The sequence below is a fragment of the Lontra canadensis genome, unplaced genomic scaffold (assembly GCF_010015895.1).
Source record: "Lontra canadensis isolate GAN:19392208 unplaced genomic scaffold, GSC_riverotter_1.0 scaffold135, whole genome shotgun sequence".
Classification (NCBI taxonomy): domain Eukaryota; kingdom Metazoa; phylum Chordata; class Mammalia; order Carnivora; family Mustelidae; genus Lontra; species Lontra canadensis.
Window position 1 is genome coordinate 3,805,180 of NW_022631129.1, and position 12,412 is coordinate 3,817,591.

The 12,412-nt window shown below is 33.1% G+C and overlaps 1 protein-coding gene across 6 annotated transcripts in view; it reads left to right on the forward strand.

Annotated features, from left to right (window-relative positions):
• UBE3A (ubiquitin protein ligase E3A) overlaps positions 1-12,412 on the forward strand; it is a 92,081-nt gene that overhangs the window by 71,234 nt on the left and 8,435 nt on the right. For 5 of the 6 annotated variants that reach the window (XM_032843093.1, XM_032843094.1, XM_032843097.1 and 2 more), the window contains 4 exons: positions 1,337-1,542; positions 2,208-2,372; positions 3,913-4,068; positions 4,163-4,236. In XM_032843093.1, coding sequence (XP_032698984.1) covers positions 1,337-1,542; positions 2,208-2,372; positions 3,913-4,068; positions 4,163-4,236 — 601 coding nt within the window. Of the gene's footprint in view, positions 1-1,336; positions 1,543-2,207; positions 2,373-3,912; positions 4,069-4,162; positions 4,241-12,412 lie in introns of those variants that run through there. The other variant, XM_032843098.1, reaches the window with a different exon arrangement.

Genomic DNA, 12,412 nt, shown 5'->3' on the forward strand with positions numbered 1-12,412 from the left:
CAGGTCATGATCCCGGAGTTCCAGGATCGAGTCCCACATCGGGCTCCCAGCTCCATGGGGAGTCTGCTTCTCCCTCTGACCTTCTCCTTGCTCATGCTCTCTCTCACTGTCTCTTTCTCAAATAAATAAATAAAATCTTAAAAAACAAAACAAAACATTTTTAAAGCTTTTAAAAATCATATAAATGAATGTATTTATGTGTCATACTGATTTCTAAAGCTTGTGCTTTTGGACGTTGCCCCTTTTTTCAGAACTAAGTTTTTGTTTTTTTGTTTTTTTAATTAAGATTTTATTTGACAGAAACAGAGAGCAAGGCAAGCAAGGGGAGTGTGAGAGGGGGAAGCAGGCTCCCTGCCGAGCAGAGAACCAGTGTGGGGCTTGATCCCAGGACTCTGGGATCATGACCTGAGCCTAAGGCAGTCTCTTAATGGACTGAGCCATGCCGGCGCCCCTCAGACCTAATTCTTAAGATATTTTCATTCAGTTGCACAGTAGCAATTGAAAAACATTTTAGCAAAGTGAGAAAAGTCATAAATTCATAAAATACCATGTAACCTTTTCCTTAGATACTCTGTTTGTCTAAAGGGAAGAAAATAATTCTGCCTTAGTAATGGTATTCAGATAGGTAAAACCAAACATTCCTAGTTTTTAAAATGAATGATACAAAAAAGATTTCTAAGCTTGGGTTTTGAATAGTGAAGACCATGTAAAATTGAAATAAGACTATAAATGCAAACTACTTTTATTTATTGGCTCACAATTAATGTGTGTATTAATAGCTTTGGGTTTGGGATATAATCTAAGTTCATCAAACTTATTTAAGCTTATGTACGTGGCTTCATCTGACTGTTTGAAAGGTGCTAAAAAAAACCTCATGGGATCATTGCAGTTTTCAAAAAACAAAAACTTTTCTTTGATGAAATTCAAAACTATTTTTTGAAATCACATGTAGATTAAATATGTTTTAATAAAGCTTTTTTTTCTTTTGGTTTTGCATTTATTTTCAACCATTCAGTGGATAAAGTATCAATACAAATTAAGTTATCATTTGTATTAGTAGACAATTAGAGAACTTTAATGAACATTTTCCCTACCTTCTTGGAAAATGCAGCCAGAATTTCTTACTGGTTTGTTTCCATGGCTTCTTAAAATGACATACTACCATTTGCCACAATTTATAACAATCATGTATGAGCTTTGGTCTCTCAAGTGTTAATGTAATAGAGAAAAAACTTTGTACACTTACTACATATAAGTTTGTGTAATTTTATATTTGTATTCATTGATATTTAATAAAATATAAAAGTAATATATTTTTTAAAATCATTTTTTATAGGTATGTTCACATATGATGAATCTACAAAATTGTTTTGGTTTAATCCATCCTCTTTTGAAACTGAGGGTCAGTTCACTCTGATTGGCATAGTGCTGGGTCTGGCTATTTACAATAACTGTATACTGGATGTACATTTTCCCATGGTTGTCTACAGGAAGCTAATGGGGAAAAAAGGAACTTTTCGTGACCTAGGAGATTCTCACCCTGTAAGTCTGTAATTTTTTATTTTATGTTTAGATTTTATTTAAAAGCAAAACTAAAGTTTAATTTATGTAAAAAATTAGTTTTCATTTGAAATCATTTTTATTAATATTTATGCTTAGTGAGATAAAGTCATTTTAATCTGTTGAAGTACCACGAACACTTAAAAACTCAAAGGGGAAATTTAGTATAACTGTCAGCAGGCAAGTTTTGTAGGATTGATTCTGTAGGAATGAGTTTTGTTTTAACATGTCATTTTGGATTTGGGGTTTTAGGTGTTTTTTGTTTTTTAAAGACGCCACATGAGATTGCCAGGTGAAATCAGAGCTGCTCTGGAGAGGGGTTTTGGTGGCTACAGTTAGTACTTCTGTTTCTCTCTCTACCCCCTCCCTCACTGAGAAACCTCTGAGGTTCTCTCATAGAGTATAGTGAAAAATCCATTGCTAAATTGACGCTCTGGTTTTCTCAGCAGAGAATTAGACAGATCAGTATCTGTCAGTCTTTCTGTATCATAAACTATTTGGGGGACAGAGAAAATGCTTTCTATGCTTTAGTTCTGTCAGGTTTTTTTGTTTTTGTTTTTGTTTTTGTTTTCTTCCGTAGAAGAGGGATACAAATTACTGTATTTTATAGTATTGTGGTAACCTAATTTTTCATTTCTGGTTGTTAGGTCCTATATCAGAGTTTAAAAGATTTATTGGAATATGAAGGAAATGTGGAAGATGACATGATGATCACTTTCCAGATATCTCAGACAGACCTCTTTGGTAATCCCATGATGTATGATCTAAAGGAAAATGGTGATAAAATTCCAATTACGAATGAAAACAGGAAGGTAATAAGTGTTTTAATACCATCATTGTCTTTGTCTCTTTATTAACAGAGTTTTAAAGCATATATGCTTGTAATTTTTAAAGAAGTATCAACTACTTCATACAAAAACTCAAGAAATCAAGTAATCAAATTCCTGTAAATGAAATAGCCCATTTCCTAAATCTTGAATATAAGCTGGTATGAGAGCCTGTAGTTGGGCACTAAAGCCCTTTCTAAGAGAGAGGACAGGAGTAGGAGATAGTGAATGAAATAGTGTGGCTGTAAAAAAAGCAAGAAATGGTGTGTTTCTGATACTAGACTCCACATGGGAGAGGGAACAGGGACATAATGATTAAGATCCTTCTCTCCAAACAAATGATCATTATCTTTAGTGTATACACATATATATGTGACTTAAATACGCTAGTGAAAAGTGTTGAATTAGATAGGTTTTTTGTATCCATTCGGAAATTGGGAATAATCCAGAACATGACAGGAAAATTAAGATAATAAATAGTAAGCCTTAAAAAAATGTTTATAACAGCATAATTTTTGATAAAATATTCTTCAAGTTAGGATACAAAGTGCATTTACCTTTTATGATTTGATATAGTAGCTTACGTATCAAGTAAAACACCAGCATTTTTGCTGAACTGGATACAGTAGGCCCCTTCTCAAATATTGTAGCATAGACAACATGAGGCTTCCTGGTTTGCTCAAATCAGGTACATTGCATTGTTAGCTTTTATAAATAGATGTATACGATTTAAATGTCTCTGTGTTTGCACACCTGGTTGAGGGATCTCAAAATTGTATTGAGGTCCAGCTTTTATATTCAGTCTTGCTTAATATCAAAATTGAAACTTATATATATATTTAGTTTATGTACATGGTCTTTTTATAGTTCAATATTGGCTATTGCAGAGAGCTGTGAAATTGTTGAAGTTGCAGGCATACCTTGTTTTATTGTACTTTATTGCACTTTGCAGATGTTGGCTTTTTTTTTTCCCATAAATTAGAAGGTTTATGGCAACCCTGTCTTGAGCAAGTCCGTCAGCACCATTTTCAAATAGCATTTGCTCACTCTGAGTCTCTGTTACACTTGGGTAATTCAGACTTTTCAAACTTTTTCATCGTTGTTATATTTGTTATGATCTGTGCTCAGTGATTATGACTCAAACCTCAAATGATGCTTAGCATTTTTTTGCAATGTATTTTTAAAATTAAGGTATGTACATTTTTTAAGGTATTCTGTATTACAAACTTAATAAACTACAGCATAACATAATCAGAACTTTTATATGCACTGGGAAGCCAAAAAATTCATTTGACTTACTTTATTGCAATACTCGCTTCATTGCGGTGGGCCGAAACCAGATCCACAATATCTCTGAGGTATACCTGTATTTTCCTTTGTATGTGTAAGGTTTCAATCTTTAAAAATATTCTTGATTGTTCTTCTTTGGGAAAATAAAAACAAAAGGATATGCAGCCCAGTATCTTGTTGTGTTTTATTTGTATAGCATATTATAAGAAGTTCTTGTGGTTAATGTTTTCTGCAGGAATTTGTCAATCTCTATTCTGACTACATTCTCAATAAATCAGTAGAAAAACAATTCAAAGCCTTTCGGAGAGGTTTTCATATGGTGACCAATGAGTCTCCCTTAAAGTATTTATTCAGACCAGAGGAAATTGAATTGCTTATATGTGGAAGCCGGGTAAGAAAGCAAAGTGTCTGCAAAAATATCCAATTGATTTATTGTTTGTAATGGTATGGTATATATATTAAGACATATTTTCTTGAATTTTCAGAATCTAGATTTCCAAGCACTAGAAGAAACTACGGAATATGATGGTGGCTATACTAGGGACTCTGTTCTGATTAGGTGAGGTGCTTAATTCTTAAAAGGAAGATTTAATTCATCAAAGGGGTGTGTAGTTTATGCATTAGAATTTCATCTCTCTAGGTATTACTTACCAAGTAAGCAAACTCATGAATTCTCAATCTGTAATATTAGAAATGTATTTGTAATACAATCACCAGTGCATGATTTATTTCTTGAATGAAGTGTTTTATGTAAGTCATATGTTTTCTTCTGCATTTGGGATATAAATTATCTAATATTCCTAGTGATTCTAATTAGCATGTGTTTACTGCTGGTTAGAAAATGAGAAAATAGAGCTACCATCTCTGAATATTTCTCCTTTCTTTTGAATTCTGTGTTTGTGAACTGTTATTCTCCACCTTATATGAAGCACTTTTTGTGTGAAATGTTACTTTACTTAATCGTTACAATCACATGCCAAGATACATGTTAGTATGTGTTTTACCCCTGAAGAAACTGAGCTCCAGATTTTCTCAGCAAGAGGGAGAGTTTCCCTATCTTTTCTGCTTTCAAACAAATGCCCTTCCTACCGTACTGTCTCCTTTTCTGTACTACACAATTCAGTCTTAAAAGACATAGGCTTCTTCCTCCCCTGTAGAGATTGGTAAAAGGGGACAAAGATGCTTTTTTGATGCCCCCTAGTGGGATAAGGTGGAAGAAATGCAAACATTAAGTTCCTGGAGGTTGTCTCTGAAGGTTTTTTTATTTCTAGAAGGTAATTTTATTTGAAGTTAGATATTTGAATGAAGGTAATTTTATTTCTAGCTTATAATAATGTAATTCTTACTTGATAACATATCTTAAGATCACATGTTAAGTGTGATTTGAAAGGCAAGTGAAAAGAGTTAGTAGCTTCCAGATCATTCGCCATTTAATGGTATTCTAAAAATATTTATAAACAAAATTCAAACTTACTTTGTCAACATATATATGAAAATATTAATTCATTAAATAGGATCTACAACTAGTTGAAAGTTGAAGACTTGGAATAGTTATTATAAAACAAGGGAAAAATTGGCAATATCGGTATCTTGGTTGGTATTTATTTCATTTAAAGTATTCAGGATTCATTGAAGTGAAATGAATAAAAAAAACTTTGAAACTATTTAATACATTTCAACTAAAAATTAGTAGCATAACATTGGTGTAATGTAAAATACCAATAGAAATATTTTAGTTTTTAATATTAAAAATAAAATTCTAGTACAACTTACCACAAATAAGGTTAATGAAAATGAATTATTCAAAAAGTAACCATATGTAAAATGTGAACATTTAAAAGTCTAGCATTAATAAAAATAAAGTGTGAAAATGTTTACTCTCAAGCAAGATTTTGTGCATATGTTTTCCAGTTGCTGATAAAACTCTCCGTGATTTCATTTGACTACTGAGAGACTTAGAAGAATCTTTTTCAGTGGTCCTCCTTAGTGTTTTTGGGTTAGTGTTTTTGGGTGAGAAGCAGGAACTACAGTTTCTTTTTAGTTGATAGTTTCTCTTTAAAAGGCTTGGTCAAATTCACATTTGATTATCGTCACTTCACAGTTAATGCAATTAATTTCATTTTATTTTTCAGTACTGCATCGGCCTTTTATTTTTAGAAAAGCCTAACATAGCTTTGGCCTTTTAGTTTACAAATATGTTGCTCTGTTTATTTTACTAACATTTTGTTAAGGTTTTTTGGTCTATATTCATGAGGAATATTGACCTGTAATTTCCTTTTTTTTTTAATACACATCAGGTTTTTGCTACCCTTATATAATGAGTTGAAAGTACTATTCCTCATTCTCAGAAATACTTGGATAAGATTGGTATTTTTTTCTCTTAAATATTTGCTCAAATTCGCCAGTGACACTATCTGGGCCTGGACATTTTTTTGTTGGAAGGTATTTTGTTTTGGGGGGTTTTTTAAGAGTTTTATTTTGAAAAAACTATAGATTTGTTGGACTTTTCTTTTATAATACAGGTTGGAGGGGCACCTGGGTGGCTCAGTTGGTCAAGTGTCTGCCTTCGGCTTAGGTCATGATCCCAGAGTCCTGGAATCAAGCCCCACATTGGGCTCTTCTGCTCGGCAGGGAGCCTGCTTCCTCCTCTCCTCTGTGCCTGCCTGCCTCTCTCTCTCTGTCAAATAAATAAAATCTTAGAAAAAAATAATAAAGTACAGGTTGGTCCCCTGTATCCTCCATCCACTTTCCCATAATGGTAACATTTTTGCATTACTGTAGTACAGTATCAAATTCAGAAAATTGGTACTGATTCACTCTATAGACCATAGTCAGATTTCATCAGTTTTTCATGCATTTATTTCTATGTATTTGTGTTTCTGTGTATTTCCATCACATTATATAGATTTGCATAACCAGTATTATAATGATTGTGTACAACTCTTCCATCACCAGAAGAGTCCCTTTTGCTATCCTTTTTTAGGCACGCTCATATTCCTCCAGCATGATTCTCTTGAGATCCATCAACTTTGTTACATGTATCAACAGCTCATTCCTTTTTATTGCTGCATAGTATTTTGTGACATAGATGCACCATATTCAGTTTAACCTTTCAGCTGTTAAAGGACACTTGGATGTTGTCAGTATTTGGCTTTTAGAAATAAAGCTACAAACATTTAAGCAAAGATTTTTGTGAGAACCTGCTTTCATTTCTCTGGTATAAACGCTCAGGAGTGCAATCCTAGGTCATATGATAAGTACATGTTTAGTTTTTTAAGAAACTGCTGAACTGTTTTCCAGAGTTGCTGTACCATTTTACATTTCCCTGGGGAATATACGAGTGATTCAATTTCTCCATATCATTGTTAGCATTTGGTGGTGTCAAAATTGTTAGCTTTATCCATTCTGCTAGGTATGTTGTAATGTCTTACTGTGTGGTAATTTGAATTATGCTTGATGGCAATGATGAGGAATATCTTTTTGTATACTTACTTGCCATCGGTATATTGTTTTTGGTGAAATGTCTGTTTTTTATTTAATTGTTGAACTTTGAGTTCTTCATATATTCTAGTCCTTTTTGAGGTGGGTGATTTGCAAATACATTCTCCTACTCTTGTGGCTAATCTTTCCATCTTGACACAATCTTGCAAAATTTTTAATTTTATTGAGCTTTGATTTTTGCTTTTGTGGATCATGTTTTTGGTAGAAAGTCAGATATAAAACTCTTGGCCAGCCTCAGGTCCTGAAGATACATTCATTCTCTCTCTCTCTCTCTTTCCCTCTCCTCCTCCTCCTTCTCTCTCTTTCCCTAAAATTTTTATAGTTTTACATTTTATATTGAAGTCTTGGTCTATTTTGAGTTGATTTTTATATAATATATGAAATTCAAGTCAAGATTCACTTTTTTGCCTATGAATGTCCACTTGTTGCCATATAATTTGTTGAAAAGGCTGTCCTTCCTTTACTGAATTATTTCTGCATCTTTGTCAAAAATCAGTTTATAATGTTTGTGTCAATCTTTTTCTGAAATCCCTGTGGTCTCCCCTTGATGTGTGTGCCTATCCATCCCTCTGCCAGTACTGCACTGTCAGTACAGGTAAATGGTAAGCATTAACATCAGATAGAATGCTTATTCCTGTTTTAAATGAAAGATTTCTTGCCTTTTCCATATTTTAGCTAGTCTTTGCTTTAACATATAAATTTCGTATTCACTTTGTCTATGCCTACAGAAAACCTTGATAGAATTTTGATAGGAATTACACTAAGATCAAATTGGGGAGAATTAACATTTTTACTATGTTGACTCTTCCAATCTGTGAATACAGTATAGCTCCCCACTTATTTAGGTCTTTTTTTAAATTCCTTTCATTAGCATTGTAATTTTCAGCACATAGATTCTGTACATGTTTTGTTTGATTTATACCTAAGTATAATGTGATTGTAAATGGTATTGTATTTTATTTTATTTTAATGGCATTGTATTTCTAATGTTGTTTTCCACGTGTTGTTAGTATATAGAAATGTGTGTTTTGTTTTTTAATATTTGACCATTTATCTTTTGGCCTTGCTGAACTCACCTTTAAAAGGCTTTTTGTTTTGTTTTGTTTTTTGAGACGTCTTGGAGTTTTCTGTATAGACAGTCATGTATTCTGTAAATAAGGATAGTTACACTTCTTTTTAAATTTGTATGCCTTTTATTTCTTTTTTCCTTCCTTATTATTCTGGCTAGAACTTTTACCACTGTGCTGAATAAGAGTAGTAAAAGCAAAAGCCTTGACTTGTTTCCGAATTTAGGAGAAAGCATTTATCTTTATTAAGCTTGACATTAGTGTAGTTAGTGCTCTCTCTACAGATTCAGGGAGTTTCCCCTATATACCTTGTTTGTTAAGTTTTATTGTGAATAGGCTTTTGGTTTTTGTCAGATGCTTTTTCTGCATCTATTGATACAAGCATGATTTTTCTTTATCCTCTATTTGATATGGCACATTGCATTAATGGATTTTCCATTACTGAACCAGTGTTGCATATCTGAGTCATTTCCATTTTGTTCATTGTCAAATTTGACTTGATAATTGGTTAATGATTTTTGTGTCTAAGTTGATGAAAGATACTGGTCTGTAATTTCTGTCTTTTTTTAATGTTGTCTTGGTCTGGTTTTAACATCAAGGTTAATTCTGGCCTCATAAAGAATTAGGAAGTGTTCTGTTTTCTAGGAGAGCTTGTGTTAAAGTGCTACTAATTATTTCTTTCTCTTTTTTTTTTTAAGATTTTATTTATTTATTTGACAGGTCACAAGTAGGCAGAGAGGCAGGCAGAGAGAGGGGGGGAAGCAGGCTCCCTGCTGAGCAGAGAGCCTGATGTGGGGCTTGATCCCAGGACCCTGAGATCATGACCTGAGCTGAAGGCAGAGGCTTAAACTTACACTGAGCCACCCAGGCACCCCAGTACTAATTATTTCTTAAATGTCTCGTGGAGTTCTCCCAAGAAACCATCTGGGCCTAGAATTTCCTTTTTGTGGAGGATATTAGTTTCAAATTCAACTTCTTCAATGTTTATAAGATTATTAAAATTATCTTTCATATTTGGTGGGTGGTGGTAATTTGTGTTGTTCAAGGAGTTGATCCACTTTATTAAGGTAATCAAATTTATGTGTGCAGAGTTCATAATACTCCATTTTTATCTGTTTGATGTCTGCAGATCTGAACTATCATACCCTTTTTTATTCCTCATAGTGGTAATTTGTGGGGTTTTTTTTTTCCCTTTTTTAAACTTGTTAGTCTTGCTTGAGAGGTTTGTTGAAATTACTGATTATATTGAAAAGCCAGCTTTTTATTTCTCTGTTCTTTTCCTGTTTTTAATTTCATTGATTTCTGCTCTTTATTAGTTCCTTCCTTATTTTGGTTTATTTGCTCTTCTTAGTCTAGGTTACTGGGGATAGAAATTGATTGATTTGAGACCTTTCCTCTTTCCTAATGTAACCATTTAGTGCTTTAAATATTATTCTCATCCTTGCTTTAGCTATATCCCATATTTTTATATGTTTCATTTTCATTTTTTTCATATGTATTTTTTAAGATTTATTTTGAGACTTTCTCTTTGTAATTTAAACAAAATTATATTGTTGAATTTCCAGGGTTTTTGGCTATCTTCCTCATCTCTGTTACTGATTTCTTGTTTGACTCTTTTATAATCAGAGAACTTAACTCTTCCTGACTCCTCTAATACTTTTGAATTTTTGTATTCTGTGTTGGTGGGTGGAATGTTCTATAAATGTTGATTTAGATTCTGGTTGTTGATGACTTTGCAGATTACTGATTTGTATTTCTATGAGTTGCTCAGAGAGAGGGGTGTTGAATCCTCCATAATGGTGGATATGTCCATTCCTCCTTTCAGCTCTATCAGTTTTTACTTTATTTTGAAGATCTTTTGATTGATACATATACTTTGAGCCTCAGTATGTCTTTTTGGTGGATTGATCCTTTATAATTATGTGATGTGCCTCTCTGTCTCTGCTGATTTTTTTTCCTCCAAAATCTACTCATCTCATCTGTTAATCTTAACACTTTTTTTTAAATTAAACTTTTTTTGTGGAAATAATTACAGATTGGCATACAGTTGTAACCATTTTTCCCTCAGTGGCAAATTTTTATAAAATATTAGTACAGTAAAAAAAAATATTAGTACAGTATCACAAGTAGGATGCAGTCAAGATACAGAAAAATTCTATCACTATAAGAATTCCTCCTCTTGTTGCTCTTTTATAGGCAGTCACACCTATATATCCATACCTTTAACCTACCCCTAACCCCACTCTATTCCCTTATCCCTGATAACCACCCGTCTGTTCTGTATTTCTTTAATTTTGTCATTTCAAGAATGTTGTATTAAGTGAGTCACATATAATATGTCACCTTTTGGGATTGGCTTTTTTGACTCAGCCTTGACAATTACCCACATTTTTTTCCACAATTCAATAGTTTGTTTCTGTTTATTGATGAGTAGTATTTATTCCTTGATATGGATTCATCAGTCTTTTTAACCATTTGCCTATTAAAGACTTCATGTTTGTTCCTAGTTTGGAGCTATTATGAATAAAATTGCTATGAATAATCATGTGCAGTTTTTTAGCTAAACACAAGTTTTCATTTCTCTGATAAATGGCAACAGTGCACTTGATTGTTTTTTACTGTTGAATTTGAGTTATTTGCATAGTCTAGATACACTACTTTATCTTTCCTCCAATAAATTACTTTTTCATATATGTCAAAAATCAGCTGAGCATATTTCTGTAGGTCTCTTCTGATATTTATCTCCTCCTTTTATCTCTGTCAGGTTTTGCTTCATGTATTTTGAGGCTCTGTCATTTAGTATTACCTTTTTTTTTTTGTCTTCTTTTCTTTTTTGTATGTACCCATTTGGAGTCATTATGTCTTTTTATTTTTATGTAAGGTCCCTCCTTACGATTTGTAATTTTCTTTGCTCTGAATCTAATATGAATATACCATTCTTGTTTTGTTTTGTTTTAATGTTTGCCTGGTATCTTTTACTGTTTTACTTTCAACCAATTTGTTGCTGAATTTGAAATGAATTTAGAAACAGTTTATGGTTCTTTTTTTTTTTTTATCATCCACTTTGTCAGTCTACCTTATAATTAATATATTTAGACAGTTCATATTTAAGGTAATTATTGATACGTTAGGGTTATGTCTACCATTTTATATTTTCTGTTTCTCTCTTTATGATTGCTTGTTTCTATCTTTTTGCCTTCCATGGGTTATTTAATTACTCATACATTTTTTTTTTTGGACACACTCTTGATTTATTTTTAGCGTTTTTTGGGTTGTATTGTTCAGTATAGTATTCTTTCTGATTGCTTTGTACATATGTGAGAGTGGTTCAACACGTCTTCCAGTGAAGTATGGAAACCTTGCTTCCATTTAGATTTTCTTTTTTTTTCTCTTTTTTGTTTTTTAAGGATTTTATTTATTTTTTAAGATTTTATGTATTTATTTGACAGAGATCATAAGTAGGCAGAGAGGCAGGCAGAGAGAGTGGGGGAAGCAGGCTCCTTGCTGAGCAGAGAGCCCGATGGCAGGGCTCTATCCCGGGACCCTGGGATCATGACCTGAGCCGAAGGCACAGGCTTTAACCCACTGAGCATCCAGGTGCCCCAGATTTTATTTATTTATTTGAGAGTGAGCAAACATGAGAGGGGAGAGGGTCAGAGGGAGCACAGACTCCCCACTGAGCAGGTAGCCTGATGCAGGACTCGATCCCGGGACTCTGGGACCATGACCCAAGCCAAAGGCAGTTGCTTAATCAACTGAGCTGCCCAGGCAACCCCCATTTTGATTTCTTTCCCCACTTTTAAATATTGTCTTGAATATTAATGCTGTTATGATTTTTGTATCAGTCATCACATAGGATTTACAAAATTGATGAGAATGGTAGTCTGTTGTATATACCTATGTTTCTGCTATTTCCATTCTTTTTTCCATTTGCTTTAAGAGTCCCATCTTTTATTACTCCTTTTAATCATTCTTAAAAGATAGGTCTGGTAATGACAAATTCTTTTAGTTTTCCTTTATCTGGTGATATCTTTATTTTCCCTTTATTGCTGAAGAGTAGTTTTGTTTATGCCATTTGGGGTTCGTTCAGCTTCTTGAATTTGTGGGTTTGTTTTTTGCCCAACATGAAAGTTTTTGGCCATTATTTCTTCAAGTACTTTTTCAGTC